The following is a 20,742-nucleotide window of genomic DNA, read 5'->3' as shown; positions in this document are numbered from 1 at the left end:
CAGCAGACACTTTGGGGTCTCCCCTTAAATCCCTGGAGCAAAGGAAGCGGGCTCTCTCTGTTTAGCCAGGTACTTGCCCGTGTGTTTGCAGGTGCGCCCCAACACACACACACATCAAGGGGCCTGCAGCACAGGGAACAGGCTCTGGGCTGGGGAGGCTCACTCCCAAGTCATTTCAGGACAGCTCCAGCCCCGAGCCTGTGGGCTGATAGGGGAGGCCAGGACGTCCCTGGGACCCCACAGCCCCAGCTTCCTGGCTTCCAGGCACGCTTAGGACCTGGGCAGCGCCTTTGGGTGCAGTGAAGGGGCCTCCAGGGCACAGTTCACAGAGTCCACTTGCTCTGCAGAGAGGCAGGAGACTGGTGAGTCGCTCCCGGCCCCCAGCTCTCAAGGTGAAGGAGGAGCCTGAGCACGTGCAGACGGAGGAGGACAAGGATGAGCAGCTGCTGTTCTGCACCTAGCCTCCTGGCACCAGCTGGCCACACTGTCCACAGCCCAACCCAGCAAGGACAGCAGCAGGAAGTGGGGCAGGGCGGGCGGGCCCGCGGCAGCTGTCACCCTGTCCCCGTGCCGCTCCAGGCCTCCCACTGTACATTTCCTTACTCAAGTGAAATAAACTCCCCCTCTTTGGTGGCCTGATGGCCTGCTTAAGGAGGCAAGCTGGTTCCGACATCCGTACCCTCTCCTCTAATCCCTGAGCCCTAGGCCCACTGTTGAGGAAGGAGCTCATCTGGCCCTCAGGTAAGGTGGCTGCTTTTGAGACACGAAGGCCAGTTCCACACTGAGGTGTGATATGCGGAGACAAGAAAGGAGGCAACAAGCTAGGTGGGTGAGAGGGTTCTCTCTACTGACTGAAAACAAAACATGACGTCCACACTATACACACACTCCCGTGAAGTAAAGCCAAGTAACGCCATCAGTACATGACTGTACAAAAATTTTTATTCATTTGTACTAGAAGTTGGGCCCATGGTCACCACAGAACTCAGTGCCCAAAAAACTGACAGCCAGTATCAGTCTTATCAGTGGTGGACATTCCCGGGAGAATGTTCTGGGGAATGTTCCAACCACCCAGCCCAGTGAGAGCATTCCCATGGCCCGGCCCTTCCTCCCAACAGAAGGACAGGGCAGTGCAGCCACTAGGCGACCCAGCCCCCAAGACGACCCTGGCAGGCAGGCTGGCTCCTCATGGAGGGAGGGGGCTGCTGCTGACTTGGAGGCTGAGAGGCCAGGCGGACAAAACTTTAGTCTGTGACACAGCACAGAGTTCTGTGGGTAAAAACCATTTCTGACAGGGCCCGAGTTCTCCCTGGGTGGAGAAGCACCTGGAGAGACAGCACGTCAGAGGAAGAGGACAGAGATAGGACTCACCACCAAATGCTGGGGTCATTCCCAAAAGCCCAAGGCCAAAAACTCAAGAAATGAAGAAACAAAGAATAGGCAGAGTTTGGACAATTCCAAATTCAAGAACCAAAACAGTTTTTGGATTAATATAAGCCTCAAAGGCACACGGCGAAAAACAGCATTTCTGAGTGACCCCATGGACAGTCCCACTAACAAACAAATAAATATGTGCAAGGTTATCGGCTCGCCTCCTGTGCAAGACAGACTGCATTCCGTAAAAATGCACAGCCACACAGAACATGCACGTGTACAGCCTGGACAAGCAGACACACGTTCTCACTGCCCCACACGTCATGTTCAGGACTCAGACCGTGACTTTAGAAACCATGAACAAATTAGTATTAAACATGAATACCCAAATACAGAATTCAGAAAAACGTAAAGTTTACATCTCCAGATTAGGAGCTTTACATTTGGCCTCCATGCAGAGGGGTCGCTAACAGGGCCCCAGTGTGCCCCTCTTCACCCCCATCTCCTTCCCCCTCACACGAACTCCCCCACCTGCTCTGCCAAAACAGGGATTCGAATTTGGCTTCACTGTAACAACGGGACCACTTCTGCCCCTTGGGCTGACAGAATCAGCCCAAGCACAGCCACCACCCCAGGGGATGGGAACCAGCCTGCTAGCTCTCAGAAAGGGGAAAGAGTTTCTAGATCTTTCTCAGGCCAAATGCTGAAGCACGGAAGGTGAAAGATCCCATCTGCTTTCACCACAGATGAAGTCCTATCTGACTAGGGAATCTGTATTCCACCCTACCTCCTGCCTAAGTTTCTTCTCATGCAGCAGGGGCTCCATGGCTTCGCTCAAATGGGACAAGGGACATCGGTGTGCAGCCAAGTCTGGGAAAAGCATATGCTTGGCCCTGAGGGCAAGCCTTGCCTCATGTTCCTATAAGGCGATTTCCACGAATACTGCCCCAAACTGGTTCCTGATAAAACATACAAAAAACATTTTTGAGAAGTGTGCCCAAAAGTCTCTGAGGAGCTCAGCGAGCCTCCTGAGCAGAAACCTAGTGGGATCTCCCCCAGGCCTGTAAGACCACCTAACGGAGTCTCAGGGCCACAGGCTGGAGGTGCGGCCCCTGGGTCCCTGGGGCAAAGGGCCGTGGTCACTGCAGGTCCCGAAGGTTAATGGTGCTCCCCACACTCTGCATGTCCTCAGGCCCGACAGCCCCTCCAGTTGCAGGAAGCACCTCCTGAAAAACCAAGCAGAGTGGTGAGGAGCAGAGCAGAGCCGGGGACCGGGGCAGTGCAGGACCACCTCCCAGAAGGCTGCGGGGCAGCCACACATGACCAGCATCATAACCCACAGGGCTGGCCAGCAACGGCACCTCCCACTTTCCTAAAACGAACTGTTTTCCCCTTATTTTCACATATATTCCTTGAAGAAAGAAACTTGAGTGTAAACAAAAAGGCAAAGTGAACTTAATGCTACTGTGTTCTAGGTCTCCTCGGAAATGTCCTCGTTCAATTTATAGCCCTTCCCCGTTCTGTATGGGGAAGCTCCTCTCTCAGTTCCTAACTGCCTGTGGTTGTCATGGATAGCTGCATGACCGCCCACCCAGCCCACCTCCTTGTGCTAGAAGAACACACCCCCAGCATTAGCTTCGAGGCAATGGCAAACATCTTTTGGCCAATTATGTGTACACTGCCAGATTTAAGAATGATCTCCTGAGTGGGAATACTAGGCAGAATGGAGTCAACATCCGTGAGGTTTTCTGAATACACGATCCCCAACTGCACTGGAAGGAACCCCCACTCCAGCTGCCTGGGACCCCCACCCATAGCTCTGTCTACTACCAGCGCTTTACTCGATATTTATTTTTGACCTTTTAAGGAAAACGTTCAACAGCCCAATTTGAATACAAGAAAACTAAAATTATATCTGTAGGTCTTTTAAAAATACATATTTAAGGCTTAACTGTTAAAAATCTGATAAGCTACCTACTTTATTTTATAGCCAAATCTGAATTACCTATTGCCACCAATGCGTGGTTTATCCACTTACTTAAGCAAACTAACTCTCCTGCGTCTGTTTTCCCATAGGTCAAAAACTTGGCTGGCCTAGGGATGCCTGGGTGGCACAAACAGTTAAGCGTCTGACTCTTGGTTTTGGCTCAGGTCTGATGTCAGGGTTGTGAGATCGAGCCCTGCGTCCACTCTATGTTCAGTGCAGTATCTTCTTGGGTTTCTCCGCCTCTCCCTCTGCCCCTGCCCCTCGCCCCAAATAAATAAATAAATCTTTAAAAACAAACCCTGGCCAGCCTATTTCCCATAGGAGAAAGCGACTAGAAAATTTTTTTTATATAGTCAAAGAGCATTTTATTTTATTTTTAAAAGATATTAGTCAGAGAGAAAGAATGCACAAGCAGGGGGAGCAGCTGGCAGAGGAAGAAGCAGGCTTCTTGCTAAGCAAGGAGCCTGACATGGGACATCCTGGGGTCATGACCTGAGCTAAAGGCAGCCGCTTAACTGGCTGAGCCACCCAGGTGTCCCGAGACTAGAGTCTCTAAATAGAAAATATTTTGAGCGTATTAAATTTCAACTTATTTACAAGGAGGAGCTAAAAGGGGGAGCAAACCTGAGCTTTTTCTTAGTCTTTTGTTCCTCAGTCATTTACCCACCTTTTCTAGAAAGCAGCAAAACATTCCAGCCACCAACTCAGTGAGTGTCCACTAGAGCCCCACCTCAGCAACAAGCCTCATAAAGCCAAAAGCTTCCTGACAGTCTTACTAACGGACCCAAAGAGCTGTAAGGCATCCAGACCTGGAGGACATAGACGGGCAAATCGACAGCAAACAGCGGGTGGAGGGCAGAAGGCTGCGGGCTGAGAACCAACGATGAGGCTGCTTCGCCTGAGGGCTCGTCCTGGGGAGGCAATGGCATGTTTCATTTATCAAGCACAGCGACATTCCTCACTCCGGCCTGAGGAGTCCCCATCACTCTGATCACAGCCCCTGAATTCCAGGCGAGACCACATAGGGAGCCAGGTGAGGCCTGAGGACCCAGCAGTCACTGGCATCAGGGGCTGGGGGCTATTTATCTTTCCTCCTGGTCCTCAGTCTCTCATCTTATTCCCAGCTTGAGGCCCGTACCACCTGCCATCTGGTTGCTCCCCGCTCCCAGGCCTGGAGCTCCCTGGAACTCCCCCACATTCAATACCTCCCCTTAGCCTAGGTCCGAATTTCCCTCCCGTAGACTGTTCCTGAACTCTGGCGGAGGCTCGCAGCAGCTCTCCAGTGGCTACCTCACAGCACACAAGAAGGCCCACCTCTGCCCCAAACCATGGTCAAGCTGGAAGGGACAAAAGATCACTGGTCTCTGGAGAGAGGGAGGCACATAGGCTCCAGATAATCACGCAAGTAAGAAAAGGGACACTATCTAACCTTTCAGCTTTCACCTGCACACCCAGCCCACAGCAGCCCACGGCCCTGCCACTCAACTCCCTATGCCACCGCCCCCATCAGCCCAGCCCTTCCCTGGCCTCAAGAACCTTCTGTGCCAAGCACTATCATCCCCCTTCACAGACAATAAAACTGAGGCCCAGAGTACTTAAGTGACAAGACAACACTAACTGGTAAAGGGAAAGGTAGAGAATTCAAAGTGAGTTCTCTTTGCCTCAAGGCTCACGCCTTCAACTGGATGTCTTAAAGAGCAACTTCTCCCTTTCCAATGAATGCCTTTTCTGCAATGTATTAGCTTCCATGAAGTTTCCGTCTGAACCTCCAGTCCCGCCTTCCCCACGTCTCACCTGCCAGCCATGAGCACGTTCAGAAGGGCTCAGCTGCTCCTCCCCCCACCTCCACAGACCCCATCTCAGGACAGCGCTGGCCTCTCTACTGCTCCAACACCCTGACCCCAAACCTGGAAAGAAGAGACCTGTTTTCCTGCTCACCTCTGCAGACCAGTCTTCCCAGGTCCCACCCCCACCAAAAGCTCACATTAGCTTCTTGTTTTCTGTAAAAGCAAGGATGCTCACTGGCCCCATCTTCCAGGCCCTCCCCAAGCTCCACCTAGGCCATCCACACTTTTATACTCTTCATAACCAGCTTGTTCCTATCTCCTCAACGAGCCTCTACCAGGACTACATATCCCCAGGATCTGGCCACCCTCCTCTTCGGAGTCAGCTTGGCACTCAAAAGTCCTTGGGTATCTGAGCCTTCCCAGGCCCATGGTATTCTATGGCCCCAGAGTACCATGAACACAGGAGATGCTCAGGGACGAGGTAGCAATGAGATCAGGCCAGGTCAGAGCTACATAGCCTCAGCTTCTAAGCCTCTTCTCTCCCCCAAACAGTCCCAATTCATTGTCCCTCTGCTGGACCCTCAAAAAGGACACTGCAGACAAAGGTGCCCAGAGAGCTGCAGTCAGTGTGTCCGGTGAGCGTTCACAGGGTGGCTGCCAGCTGCAGGCACCTGCTAGGCCCCAGCACAACCCAAGAGGTGGCTGGCCTGCCCTCGAGGGGCTCATTTTGTAGAGAAGAAGGGCAGGTGAGGGGGTAGGGAGCCAGCATCCTTAGCACATAAAGACTATATCCTCGGCGCACTGTGGATGCTCCCCAGACACAGAAGTACCAAGCTGCGTGAGCAAAGCCCCTTCACACCAGCCCTGAAAAGAGCAGTGGGGTCTAGGGAGGGGCAGGGCTGTGCCAGGTGTCCTGTGGCTCACTGCTCACCTCATGGGGACACAGAAGCATCAATCCTAGTAAAGACAGAAGCTCAGACAAACAGAGCAGGACAGGGCGGGAGGAAAGAGGGAGCTGGGGTGATGGAGACATCATCCAGGACTTAGGACGTCAGAAGCAGCGTGGGGGGAAGTTCCTGAGGAGATGGAGCACTGGAGGATGGGGGCTCTGGGAGACGCGGCCCGAAGCCTGGCCCCCGCTCCCGCCCTGTGACCAGCGTCCTCCAGGCTCGCTGGCTCTTACCTGCAGTAGCTGGAGCTGAACGCACTGCACTCCGGCTGCTGGAGCCGGTGCTAGCTGACCTCCACTGGGCACCACAAGGTTCCCACACAACAAGCCAGGCTGGCTCGTGTGCAAGTGAGTAGGACTGACTTTGCCACCTTTCATTTTCCTCTGAGCGGACCCTGAGGCTCCTACGACGAAAAAGACAAACCGACATATGCAGGGTACCGTGCCTCACGGAGGCCATGCTCTGGGGACACAGACTCCCCACCGTCACTGTGCACAGCCCTGCGGGCTTCAAACTAGTCAAAGGGAAAGTCACGGGCTTCAGAGGTGGGAAAAAACAAGATTTTGATACCATAGCAAACTTACATATGTGTCTTCTGGACACTCAGCGATCAGAACCCCAGTGCCCATTTCACAGGGGCAGAAGCTCCTCCTTACCTGCAACGCCAAGAGCTGCAGGCACACAGGAGATCCCCGACACGGTGGAGCTCAGACAGCTGGCAGGGCTACACAGTCGCAGAAAAGGAACAAGGGAAGGAAGCCAGCCACCACATCCCACCCTCAGGCCCCTTGGCGTGTGCTCAATAAGCCACCAAATCCCTTGGGCTGTTTTTTGTCCAGCTTCCTCCTCAAAAGTCATCGCTCAGTTGACCTCATAAAAACATACTTTTAAAAATAATAAAGTACAAAGAAAAATCAGAACAATCCAGATACCCAGAAAGGGTTTCTCTGACACTCACATGCTTTGTGAGCAAAACAAAACCCCAAGGACAGCGGCCTGGATTTAAATCCTGGCTCCACCCCTGACTCTGCTACCTGACCTTGGACAACCAACTTAAGCTCTCACCTCAGTGTTCCCTACCTGTGAAATGGGAACAACACTCCCTACCTCAAAGTTTTGGGAGGATTAAGTAGAGATGTGATGCAAGTTGAGAACAGTGCCTGGGTCCTAGTAAGTGCAAAGGAATTTCAGGTGCCGTGACAGCTGTGGCCGGAGAGCCCGGGATAGGAGTACAGGAGTGACTTCATAAAGACAATTTTACAGTGAACATCGTATAAGTTAACAAGGATAAAAGCATCTGATTTTTGTTGAATTTAATAAAATGAAAAGGAACAAGTGAAACTGAAGGATGTGCTGAACTTCTAGAAAACACGTCTTCGTGAAAATGTCTAACGACCTAATGTTACAGGGAAAAGAGGAAACACATGAGAGGCTGCATCCTTTGTGTAGGTTTCTGTACTCCAAGTTTCCATTTTAAACAGGAACAGCTGACTCTGACACACAGGACAAGCCTCCTCCGTCAGAGCAAGTTCTTGACACCAACACCAGCTCCTTTACCTCAGGGAGCCCAGCGCCCTCCTGCTGGCTTAGCTCCGCCCGCCGTCCATGCTTCTCCCCACTGCTGTGCAGCTTCCAGCTGGCAGATGGGCTGGGACAAGGGTGAGGGGCTACGGCCTGGGATCCACTCAGTAAGAAACTCCTCGTCACTCGCTAGTCTCCCTACACATGAATGTGTTGTTGGGCTTTAAAGTCTTTTATCCCCTAGCATCTTCCCTGTGATAAAAACAGGTATGTAAATTAAAATCCTAGTTTTAACATAAACTTAAATATACATTCCAGGAGTTGAAATCTTCATGTGAAAAATCAAGTTACCATTGCAATTATTAATAACACAAGCCCAGCCAGAATAACCAAACCTAGCAGAAACTTTGACAGTGATGGAGTATCAAAGGCTTAGAACGCTTAGAGAACAGCGTGTCTGCCTGTTTTCCAGGAGGCTCATGGGGCTGGGGGTCAGTACTCCTCGTTGCTAGACTCAGAAGCCTTTTTCCAAATAAAAAAGTATTTTAATAAAGCACATTAAAGCAAATGTGCTTTAAATGTCATTTCATCACAATCGCAGCACTCTGCAGCTGCAGCTAAGGGAGCACAGGGCCTCGGAGCCCACGCAGCACCGGCAGTACTGTCAGAGGACGGTGCTCCTTACCCCTGAAAGGTCCAATTCCATTTTTCAGTTCAAATAAACATACTGAAACATGGTTCAAGGGATATTATGAAAGCCACTATGAAATCAATGAAGGAAGGCATCAAGTGATGCATCATTTTAAGCTACTTTTAAAAGCAATATTTAAATATGTATATTAACGCTTATTATTACTGAGCTTTGTAAGATAAAAACCAGCTCATTCTGAGTCATTTCTCGTCTATGTCATAAGGATTCAATGAAAGCTGTGTAGCTCATACTCTGCGTTACCTACGAAGCAAGAAGAATGATCAAAGCCTTGTGTCCCTTTTCTAGCTGTGTGCTAGCATGTATGCTACACAAACGATGGGGAAATTAAGTAAAAACCATGTGAACAACATCAGAAATAGACCCCACTTAATTTTGCTGGACACCAGCATTACAGGCTTCTATCACAAACAGTACACACTGCTGAAAAACAAGTCAGTGACAGGAACATAACTGTTTTTGTTAAAGGGACATAAGAGGCAGTAGTTTGGTAACAGGAAGTAAGACAGACTGCACCTAGAACACTTGTGACACATCATAGGCTAAACTGTATTAGCTAATTACTGTATGAACACACAGCCTGTCCCTTCGTCTGGCACCTGACGCTCTGGTCACTCCTGCAGATGCCACAGTTCCACTGAGAATCACTGCCCCTAACCTCAGGTGCTCTGGGACCTTCTGTGGTTAACAACTCCGCCCGGTGATGAAATGTTCCCAGAGCTAAAAAGAAACTGCTCGGGCTTACATATACCACTACTTTCATGGGACTCCCCGTAAAAGCAGCTGCTGCTAGGACGAGAGCAGAAGAGTGGGAAAGGTAAGGGCTGACCCCGCCCCCGGGCCCCCCTATGCTGCATCTCACCTCAGAACATCTCAACGTGCCCGCCTAGGAAAACCAGTGCATGAGGGAGGCCAAGCTGGCCACAGAGCCCCGAGGCGCTCTGGATGCCTGCATGAACAGATCCATACAAGGCGCCTCCTTGAAGTGTCCTGGGTCTGGTGCTCTGGAAGACTGCGTTTATATGCGCCCAGGGGGTGCTGCGCCACAGAGAGCTTGGTGGTGGGGAAGGACTCACTGTCATGAAGGAAAGGCGGACAGGAGAGCCTGCAGAAGTCCTGGACCCTAAGTCTCTAAGGTTACGAACGGAAGACGGCTATGGGAAAGCAGACTCCCTTCAGACTAGCCATGCTCGCTTCCCCTTCAAAGTCTTCTGGTGCACCCAAGGTCTCAGAGCTCAGGCTGAGCGCTCCCCATTGGCACCCTGAGAAAGCTGCGAAGGAAGAAGGCAGGGCCAGGAGAGGGGAACGAGAGCTGATGCGCTGAGCGCCCTGCACCTGGCCTCCAGACTCCCTGCTCTGGAGAAAAAACACCTTGCTGACCTGCTGGTGCCATCAGGGCAGGGTGCTGGGTTACATGACCCCAGAAGGTACATTGTACCATCCGACAGTGTGCCATCACCGCGTACAATGTCTGAAAATCACACCCTTCCAGAGTTGGCTATACAAGCCCACTAAGCCATGGATGCCGGAGGGCTTAAAGCTGACCCACGGCCTCTACAAAGGACCCTACAAGGGCCACACAGCCGTCCTCACTAGTAAAAGATGTCACAGCACTGCATGTAACGTGACCAATTTAACCTACAGACCAATGTCAAGAAACATAAAAAACTTCTTTCTCACAGTAGAAATCCAGAAAACCTTAGAGGGCAAGTCATCTTCAAATGAACTGAATTTTGTTTCAGTAATCTCAACATTTACCTCAAACACTGGATTGTGCTTGATAACATGAAAGAGCAGGGAGAGGACAGAAGAATAAAGCCGACCAGCAGGTCAGCTTCTGGCTGAGGAGACCTAAAAGACAACCCTATTTGGGTGTGAAATAGCCAAGCGAGCTGGAGTACGCCACTGCATGCCCCGAGTCCCCAACTCACCAGTGCAGCACGACCATGACCAGAATTAGGTGAGGGCTCAGGCGAAGGGCTCTGCCGGCACACCTCCCGAAGTCGCCCCCTAGGCTGACGGCTACAGAATCCAGTACCACCCCAAGCATGTGGCCTCCTCATCCCGGGAGGGCTCTGCGCTCAGTATGGTCAGCTCTCTATCCTGCATACTGTGGGTTCCAATGGCTCACTTGCTACCCCCACCAGGTGTGCAGGAGGGGCCTGATAACCTTGGGCTCTGCTGAGGATCCTCACTGAACCAGAGAGCGCAGTAACCTGTCCCATCCCTAGGAGAACTATTCCCCAGTTCTCCTAGGGATGGGAGGCTGGCCCTGTTATGTATCCTGGATGGTGGAGGGCACTGGAGCCTAACCCCTTCATAGTCCTGAAGTGGTCCATCCTACACGGCTAGTAAAGAATAAACCACAAACATGTATTTATTCACAAGGAAAAATAGTCATGTTTAAAAGCAAAAAGCAGATAAAAATATATGTGTATCATTTCTTTAAGAAAAGTAACAGGTGTAGTTTATACGCCTGGGAAAATGTTCAACATCGAAATACCGGAAGTGGTTTTGCCTGGATGGTAGAACTAGGTGCGGGGAGAAAGCGTGTACAAAATCACCATTACTTTTCCTGAAAAGTAAACCCACGTTACCAGAACCACTGATGGGCTGCACAGCCTTTGCTTACTGGCCCACGTGCCTCTGCTCTGGCTGTCCCCAGCTGCCTAGAAGGCCTGCTCCCCACCAGAGCACTGGCCCACTTTCATCTCCAACACTCCTCAGCAGGCCTGCATCACCAGCGCAGTGGTCTCCCTGACCCATGCCCTCTCTTTTTGAAGTCTGCATGGAGATTTTAATGAAGTTATTCTTCCAAATGAACTTAAAATGGACAGGTGGGTTTTTTTTCTTTTAAAAAGTTCCTTTGGGATTTTAAAGGAACTGAATAAAAGATGTAAATTAACAGAACAGAGTGTTCCATCCAAGTATATAATAAGCTGTGGACAGGGCCTTACCCAGGACCAGCCTATATGTCACTGGTGAAACTGAGATTCTTCAGTACTTTTATGGCCATTATGAGTGAGATCTATTTTTCATTACTGTTTTTCCAATTACTGTAATAGAAAAGCTATTCCTGTAATATATGCAAACACTTTTTGTACAATTAGCTACTTAGTTATCCTTATTTATAATTGAGTCTATCCCCTTGGGTTTTCTAAGCCCAATAATCATCATCGATAGGTAATCACATCTTCCTATTTATCGGTGTTTCTCTAAAGCTTCCATAAAAATGTCCAATACTGTTGAAGTGTCAGCTTCGCTGCCTCTTCCGATTATAATGGGAACACATCTCCTCACTGAAAATAATGTTGACTGCTATTCTAACTTGCTATTATTATGGAAAACTTTTTTGTTCCTAGTTAAGGTTTATTATTTTTAAAAATCAGCGATGATTAATTTTCTCAACTGCCTTGTTCAGAGTCAGTAAAGATGGCAGGGTTCTCCTCCAGCTTCCTGATGCGGCAAATTACATTGACAGCTGCTTAACCTTGGCCCACCTGCAACCCTGGACCAGCCCTAATCATCTGGAATCCAGGTACTAATATTTTACCCGGGAGTTCCATGTCCGCTTCACTCACTGAAGGGGAGACACGCTGTTCTTGTGTGTTGTACAGGTGACAGACTGGTTGAAGGCTCTGGAGGCGGCCAGCCTGGGCTTCTACCCCCAGCACAATCACCCATCAGCTGTGCTGCCCCCATCAACTGCATCTCTCTGTGCCTTGGGTTCCTCATCCAGACAACAGAGTATGCGCACCTGCATCTCACAGGCTTCCTGTGAGAACCACGCTGGGTGTACAGTCAGCTTGAATTAATGCCACCCCTCTGTCAGGTGCAGCAAGGGGTACACTTACTGAACGGCTGCTACTTGACATGTGTCTGGTAATTAGCTGTCTCTTCATGTTTTATCATTCTTTCAACAAATATCGACTGACTCTTTACTCCACTGGGTACAGGACTAGAATGGTGAGCCTTACCATGAAGCCTACAACTGGCTACCTGTGTCCTAAGTACAGCTGTTTCCCAGGGACACAGAGATAGGCCTACACTCCATACTTGATGATGAAGCCGAACATCATCCTGGAAACAGAAGGGGCCAGTGGTGGCAAGAGGCCTTGGAAAAGGTTTGGGTAACACTGCAGCCATAATGCAGTCACGGCCCTGGAGAAACTGCTCACGTTAGGGGGTCCATCAGGGTCCCATCAGGGCCCCGGGAACACTCAAGGTACTGCACCCAGAGCGATGTCATGCCAACATGTATACCAGTGACAGTGCACTAAGGAGCAAACACCCTAGTCAGTATGGCCCGTAGGCACCACCACACCCAGAATCCAGAAGACGGACAGTGCACATAAACCAGAACTATGTCAAGGGCTGCCCAGCAAGAACTGAGACCACGGGGGAGATACAGCCATTGTCATAAAACTCCCACTAAAGTGGAACAAGAGCAGGTCCTGGTTCCCCCTTCCTCCCTCCACCTAATCTCCTGCCAATGCGCCAGCTGGCCAACCCTGGGAGCCTAGGAAAGACAGTTCCTGAGGCTGTGAAGGTCAAACCAGCAAGTCGGGAAGGGTGACTCAGACTTCACAGAAAAAGGCTGTATAGGAGCTCCCAGGGGGACAGGCTATGGGACAGAGTATATCCCCAGGTGCCATCCATAGTTCAGGACAACCAAAGCACATAATAGGCCAAGGACAGCAGGCTGGGGCTCCCAGGGCATGGTTCCCACCTCTGTCAGCTGAACTGTAAGAGCCAGGGGCCCGAAACCACATAGACACAAAGCCCTGCCACTGTTTTCCTTATTCTGCTTCAACACGAGGCTAACTGAAGGTACAGAAGTATGTGTTGTGATGAGCAAAACCTACATGGAATTCAACGAAGCACTGGGTCCTTCAATCAGCAGTGGGCTGTTTGACAAGAATCCTCGAGTGTAATCCACATGACCACCTAGGAGGGAAGGTCCTGTGCTGCCTCCTGTAACAGAGGATGCTGCTGCAGCCAGAGGGCAGACACTTGTCCAAGGCCATGAGACCGCACGAGCAGACCTCAACTGCAATCCGGACTCCTGAGTTGGTGCTCTGATCCCCAGACACTGCCACCTGGCACTGTCCCCACAAATCACCTCAGGTGGCAGCAGAAATCTCAAATGCGTGGCCAAGCCAATCACATCTTTCACAAACAAAGGCCTCTTCCTCACCGGGGTTAGGGAACTGCCAGGGAGGGCCCTCAGGAGGCTTCCACACTCCCCTGGCAGCGAGATGAGAGGACCTACAGGGAAACAGGCATCTACCAGGGAGACAGAAAGGAAGCGAGACATGCACTCCAGCAGGGAACAGCACAGGGCAGGCATACAGCTAACAGAAACCAAAGTAAGTGACCGCTGCTCGTCAGTAAAAGGCGGGCCTAGAGGGCCAGGACTGAGAAAATGAATATCACCAGCTCACTGTCCCAGTGCAGGACACCTCAACTCACAGCTGATTCAGGGATAGGAGGCCACATTTCCCCACCAGCACAACAGGAAGATGGCTACCACCACGCCCCTGTATCCTGCTTCAGGAGATCTCTGGCTATGCCAGCCCTCAAAACCACAGCTCCAGTCCAGGGACCACAAAGACTCTCAGCCCTATAGGAACAATGACCAGAGATGGCTGTGGCCCTGGCCACAAGTGCACCGCCAGGAGACTCACTCCACAAAGAGCTGTTCAAGGCAAAAATGCTATGCTTACCCTAACCTGCAGGGTCTAAGCCTGGCCAGGTGAAGGCCAGCAGTGCAGAGGGAACCACCACGGACAGCTAGAGCAAAGTCATCCGGTACCTAAAAGCAAATACCAGACCAGACGGCCTCCCCACAGCCTCCAAGACACTTTGCATGCCGTCACAGGCCCCATCTGTCCTCCAGGGTGCCTAAACGGAGTCCACAGGGTATGAGAAAGCCCTGAGAGATTCAGACGCACACTTTCCCACACCATCAGAGGGGGCTTTCTCTGGCTGCAGTCCAGACACCCCATCCACCAACCAAGGAGCTTCATGACACTCGAGTTCACAATCCACTCTTTCAGGAGTGCCTGTGTGAACGTTCCCAGAATTCTCTTCTAGAAAGAGTTACAATTGCCACTGCTCCCCAGTTAATGGACAGCCTGCATGGGGGCCTTCCTCCTGTCTCCCTCAGTGTGGCCCTTCTGCTCTCAGCATGGCAGCAACAGGAAGAAATGGGAGGAGCCTGGTGATATATGCCCCAAAATTTTTGCTTTAATGTGAGAAAAAAAAATTTTTTTTTAATATATATGTATATACACTATAAAAAAATAGATCACTGACTTAATTTCATGGCTCAATCCAACCCAATTATTCAAACATTCACGTGGCATAGACTGAACAGTGGCACCAAGCAGGTCTATCAGCTCCCTCTCCATCCGCATGCCCACCTTCCCATGCTGGACAAGCTGGAGAAGCTACAGGAGCCACAGAGGGGCCCTGCCCCATGCTGCCTGGCCCCTCTGCCCACTCCCTGCTGCTCTCATCATCTCTTTCTGGGCAGGGAAACCAATTCCAGACTATTCCTGTCTCAGTTTATAGGGGAAGCAGCTGGAGAGCCCACCCAAGTGCCTCAGGTGCAACCCAAAAACCTCCACTGGTACACTCCACCCCAGGGTGGGACACAGGGGACCACTGTTCTAGTTCCCACTACTTAGATGGGGGTGGTTAATACTTATTTTCTAATTATGTAGTTCATGTGTTTTCAAATACAGAAAATGAAAATGATGAAAAATGATTTAAACACTCAATCTTAACACTCGGAAAAAAACTACTAACCCTGCAAGGGTATGTGTTCTACCATTTTTGTTTCTGTGCAAATACATACACAAATGTGTCTACTGACAACACACCCAGCTTTTCTTATGAACACAAACTTACCAAAAATATGCACCAAGTGTGCCGCTTTCCTGGCAGACACGAACGATATTTAGTAATACACAGCTCAGCACTGGGCAGCAGCTGGCACATGTCCGTTGACGTAGATCCCTGGATATTTCCTTGAGATAAGTTACAACACATTCATTTCATGACTGGACATTACGTGAATCTTCTGGCTCTTGCAAACAGTATCAAGTGACCATCCAGGAATGTCACACTGCATCCCCATGTTCCACGTGCACCCCTGTGGGCTCTGGGTTTCCTTGCCTCTGAGCACCAAGCACATCCCCTCTGCTTCCTCATTTGTTGGCCACCTTCTGCACAGTGCCTACTCATGCCCCATCCCCATCTTTCCTCTTACTTCATGCTGTGCACACTCATTTAAAACCTTTCAGCATCCACCGATCTCCAAAGGCCTGGCCCTCTGCTCTGCTCTGCTCTGCTCTGGGCATCCATACCCTCTGAGCAGTGAGCGCACTGGGGGAGTGGCTCTGGCGGCCCAGCTGTAGAGCAGGCTGGTAGTTAAGTCTCTACCTTAGGAAGCTACTGTGAAGACACGCAAGCTAAATCATGTAAAGCACACAGATGAGGGCAAAGCAAGTGTTGGCTATCTGGACAGCTTTCCATGCTTTTAAAAAACCTGAAACCTCTTGTCTTCTTTCTTTATCCTGTATGTAATTTTAGTCTCTTTTTCCCAAAAGGCCATTACTTATTTGCCAAGAATAGGAGCCACCTCGACACACACAAGGGTGTTGGTCTTAGGCCTATCGATCAATGTGCGTCCCTGTGTCCTGAACTACTGATCACAGCCCCATCACAGCATCAGTGGTTGACGCCTGTGAGATGTCCTCCCAAATACAGAGTAATGCCTCCAGGCTAGTTTTCTATCCGTCCTCAGGAATCCCTGACCGTAGGTTCCCACACAAGTGTCCTCGGAATTTCAAATGGAATTGCATGAAATACTGTGGGAAGAGTTAGCATGTCTGCAATAATGACTTCTTCCTCTCCCCAACCCCAGAGCTGTCTGCAAATCTTGTTGGACCCATCTTTAAGACAGATCCAGGATTCACCCACCTCTTCCCACTGGCAGCCACCATCTGCCCACGGCCACAGTCATTTCCTACTGGGGACTACAAGGAACCCCTACCTGCCGTCCCTGCCCCTTACGGTTTACTTTCAGAAGAGCAGCTGGGATGATCCTTTCAAAGGACCATGTCACTTTTCCAATTACATCCCTATGTCTCCCCATCTGACTTGGAGTGAAAGCCGAAGCTCCAACAGTTCCGAGACCCTTAGCGGCCCTCAACAGCCCAGCCTCCTACCAGCTCTCTGACCACTTCAGAAAAGGACCCCCTGGGCCTCCAAATTCCAACAACAAAGGTCTTTCTGCTGAGAGTACTTTCCAGCCTCAGGCTCACAGGGACTTTGCCCACATCCATCCTCATGGCTCCCTTTCTCACCTTTGTCAAGGGTCTCCTCCTCTGTTGAGGCCTCTCCGCAAAGGATCACACACCCGTTCCTTGTTGTATTCACATTTACCATTTGATTTAGTGTTTTTGTTTATCCAAAGCTCCCCCGACCCCCGCCCCAGCTCCCACATCAGAATGCAAGCAGTGGTATCCCTGAATGGCACTCCGTAGGAGACATGTATCAAAACGGGAGTGAGGACATCTGGAAGCATTGTCTCTTCTCTCAGTCCCAAGTTTTGTTGTCTTCTCTCTTCCTTTATGTCCTGCCTGCTTATGCAATCTCCCCCAATTGTTCTAGAATTTTTGTTGCTACTGCACATGAGCTGCTCTCTCTGCTGCATTTCCTAACTAGCTACTGCTGCCACACAGGATACTGCCAATGGCTATATGTTTATAAGTGGTCACTTCGATGTCTTTTAAGTTCTCACCAGTTTTCACTTGATTCTATGGGGTTTTCCAGTAAGTGGTCAAATCATCTCTTAAGTTACTGTCTCTTCCCTACAAGCTCCTATTTTTCTTGATTTCAATGGCCAGAACATCCAGAGCAACGGTTAACAATGATAATAAAAGGGTTAACAATGATAATAAAAGAATTCTGGCACGCATGCAGAATGCTTTTGGTAAGCCACCAGTGAGTTATGATGTTGGCTCTTAGTTTGGGCTACGGAATCTTTATTGCATTCCTAATTCTATCAATAATGGATACCAATTTTTTCAATAAATACATAATCTACTGAGAAAATAACATAACCCAAGTACCAGTATGAGCTTCTGAAATACTAACTTCATCTGGGGGTTGCTGAACTGTTTATACTTTTATTTCTGAATAATGGTGATTTTTTTTTAAATCGTGCATTCTACTGCAAGTACTCCAATGTATTACCATGTGGTTTGCACGATACTGACTCTCTATTAGATCGGTGGAATTCACTTACGCTTTCTCTTCTCTCAGTAAAACCACAGACAGAGGTAGACACTAACAGGGAAGGGACTGTATCCACTGAAGGATGTTTTGTTTGGCCCACACAGAGCATTCCTAAATCATGAATAGGTTGCACATTCAAGTGTCAAAATCTGGATCTGACTCCCTTCAGGTTTGTTCTTTTTCCATCCTGAAATAATAGCTATTCCTCTTAGCTTCCTTTTGAGCATTTAACAGGCAGGCACTCGGGTCATAAATGTGGCTCTGGCTCGGGTAACGTCCCCTGCCTGCATACCTAACAACGAGAAGCTGACACTGACTGCTTTTAGGCATTTCACCTGTATTATCTCATTTAATCCCCCCAAGAATCCTAAGTAGGTGCTTTTATTAACCATTTTATAAAGGAGAAAGCAAGGAGGCTGCTTGCACAATTCACACTCCGTAACTAGATGGTGATCCAGTTTTTCTGTGACTATCTGTAATCAGCTTTTATTTCTTTACTCAGAGTTTAGTCGGTTCTTTTGTTTTCCAAGTAATTTTTACTTTTTTTTTTTTTTTTTTTTTAAGATTTTATTTATTTGAGAGGGAGGGAGAGCGAGTGGGAGGACAAGAGCACAAGAACCAGGGAAGGGAGAAGCAGGCTCTCTGCTGAGCAGGGAGCCCGATGCAGGGCTCCATCCTAGGACCCTGGGATCATGACCTGAGCAGAAGGTAAACTGCTTAATCGACTGAGCCACCCAGGTGCCCCGAATTTTTACTTTCTATTTTACCACATTATAGTAAAAACATGTATTGCCAGGTTGGGTTTTTCCCCCTTAACGCTTTGTTACAGTTTTCCTAATGGCCTAGTTTATTCAGTTTAATTTTGATAAATATCCCATGGTTATGGAGTAAAACTTATTAAATTTTATTAATCCCACTGTAAACATCCTTCATATCTGTATTTTTTTTGTGTGCTTGATCTGCAAATGAGTTTAATTACCCACTTCCAATATTGCTAGGTTTTCATTTATCCAATTATAGATTTCCACCAGTTTTTATTTTATCCTATTTGATAGTATAAGTTTTCATATAAATACTCACATGCCTGGTTTTAAATCTTAGTCTTGCTGTTGATTACATGTGAACAGCATCCAAAAACGGGGAAAACCCCAATTGTTTCCTCTGAATTCCACTTCTCTAATATTACTATTGACCCTTGTTTTTTGTTTTATCTGGTCTTAAATTTTAACCTTTCTAAATATTTTCATCAGGGTGTGTCTCTTCTAGACAACAAAGAATTGGGATTTTCCTTTTTCACTTCGTCAAGAAAAACGGCAGTCAGTAGATTTTGCTATTTACTGTGTCTTCCTTTAAGTCCCATCTGTTCTTTCCTTTCCCCAGCCCTTAGAGACAAGAAAGGTACATATCTATTCATAATCCCGAGGCTGGTTACATTAAAAAAAAAAGTTTGTTTCCCTATCAGATTCAAGAAGGAAAGTTTCTCATTACTTTTTATGTTGAGAAAATATTCTTGATTTGGGGCAGGGAAAGCCACAATACTAAAGATAAAGAAAGTAGCACAATTTTATTTTCTATATGCAAGAGCAACCCAACAGGAATAATCTTTAATTTTAGACATTTTACCTTTATTTTTCAAATCATTCAGACTGCACATTTTCTAAGACTCGATATGTGTACTCTGCACTTAACTACAGTGATAATAAAATCCCAACCATGTTTAAGCGTCTCAATTCCACTAAGTCCTGTTTCCCTACAACTTCTCTGTTTTTAGCTTTATTACACAAATAAATCCTTTAATCCTGAAAACCAAAAAGCTCCCAAACCCACATTTCCCCTCTTAAATTTGGTGCCAAAAATAATCACCGGCCAACACCTGACCTGAACTTTTATTAAATGAATATATTTAACTGAAAAGTGCTAATGCAGGAACTGGGCATGTTAAGAAATATAGAATATATGAACCTTATTACCGTTCTAAAACGTAAAATATTCTGAATTCAAAACACAGACAGCATGCTAATGTACATGAAGATATTTCCTAGCACTGTCTACTGTGAGGGCCTAGATACAATGACAGCTGGATAGCAATGAGCAACAACCACACAGAGCGACCAGACCTTGGTTTCTAATACCTTTTTCTAATAAAAGGAATAGCACTCCTTGGGGAAGTGACTGAATACTGGGCTGGGACAGGGAACATACAGATGGTGCCAGAAGGTAGGGAAACGCCCCCTAAAAAACCACGGCACAAGAATCCAACCGAAAAAGCTCCCAGTGGCCAAAGCTGGAACAATCTGAACAGCAAAATAAATACTGATACTACTGATTATAGTCTAATATTCCTTATAATAGCCTAAAGGAGAAATACCTTTGAGTCCATACTGACAGAAGGGAATAAATAAATGAGTTACAAGAGATAGCTTTTCCTTACAGAAGTTGTCTAATGAATGCACAAGTGGGGGGGGGTCACCACTAGAACATCACGGTAACAAAATCTACCCTTAAGCCCTGAATTGATGGGAGATTTAAAGAGAAAAAGGATATTTGCACAAGTATGGGCAGATTAACCTTGCCCAAGGTCACGTCTGGCCTTTGCCCTGGCTCCTGAGAAGAAATCACAAGGTCCTTGGAAGGTCCTGCCTGGGAAGTGGGAGCTCTCAGCTACTCCAGATAGTCTAACAGTGTGACTTAAAATGTAGGTCTTGGGTCTCAGTGTCCGCTCGACCTTTAGAGGGGCTGGAGACCAAGTCAGCCACATGGACAGGCAGCCATCTGTGCAACTGAGACATGAAGGCTGAGGTGAACTCCCTTAGCTGGCAACACAACTCCAGGGAGAGGCCGGTGGGAAGCTTCACACTAGGATGTCACCTGGAACATGCCCTATGCCTCTCCTCTTCCCTTGGCTGACTTAATTCTAAATCTTTTCACTCCAGTAATCGCTAACTGTGAGTTCTGAGCCCTCCTCGAGAATTAGTGAACCTGAGAGTAGTCTCAGAGACCCTGGGAATTGTAGAAGTTCAGGGTCATCTCGCAGATCCCTGAGATTTGCACACCATCTCAAAGTATCGACCTCAAAATAAATATCTATTCACTGTAAAAGGAAAA

At 48.6% G+C, this 20,742-nt stretch overlaps 2 protein-coding genes across 14 annotated transcripts in view; one reads left to right on the top strand and one right to left on the bottom strand.

The window, feature by feature from the left end:
• CFAP100 (cilia and flagella associated protein 100) overlaps positions 1–670 on the top strand; it is a 49,418-nt gene extending 48,748 nt beyond the window's left edge. For all 3 annotated transcript variants that reach the window (XM_013055358.2, XM_013055361.2, XM_013055355.2), the window contains one exon: positions 348–670. In XM_013055358.2, the coding sequence (XP_012910812.1) occupies positions 348–461 (114 nt within the window). In that variant the 3' untranslated portion in view covers positions 462–670. The remainder of the gene's footprint in view (positions 1–347) is intronic.
• Positions 1–20,742, bottom strand: part of ZXDC (ZXD family zinc finger C) — a 96,419-nt gene that overhangs the window by 56,779 nt on the left and 18,898 nt on the right. For 2 of the 11 annotated variants that reach the window (XM_045063400.1, XM_045063402.1), the window contains 4 exons: positions 15,244–15,362; positions 6,755–6,822; positions 6,332–6,501; positions 3,848–4,272 (listed from right to left, as the gene is read on the bottom strand). The exons of 1 other annotated variant lie outside the window; for it this stretch is intronic. In XM_045063400.1, coding sequence (XP_044919335.1) covers positions 4,106–4,272; positions 6,332–6,501; positions 6,755–6,822; positions 15,244–15,362 — 524 coding nt within the window. In that variant the 3' untranslated portion in view covers positions 3,848–4,105. Of the gene's footprint in view, positions 1–920; positions 2,601–3,843; positions 4,273–6,331; positions 6,502–6,754; positions 6,823–15,243; positions 15,363–20,742 lie in introns of those variants that run through there. 8 more of the 11 variants (XM_045063403.1, XM_004738704.2, XR_006601576.1 and 5 more) reach the window with 7 other exon arrangements.

This window comes from Mustela putorius, unplaced genomic scaffold (assembly GCF_011764305.1).
Source record: "Mustela putorius furo isolate JIRA1106 unplaced genomic scaffold, ASM1176430v1.1 tig00003850_pilon_pilon_pilon, whole genome shotgun sequence".
Lineage (NCBI taxonomy): Eukaryota > Metazoa > Chordata > Mammalia > Carnivora > Mustelidae > Mustela > Mustela putorius.
This window is presented reverse-complemented; position numbering and strand designations above follow the sequence as displayed.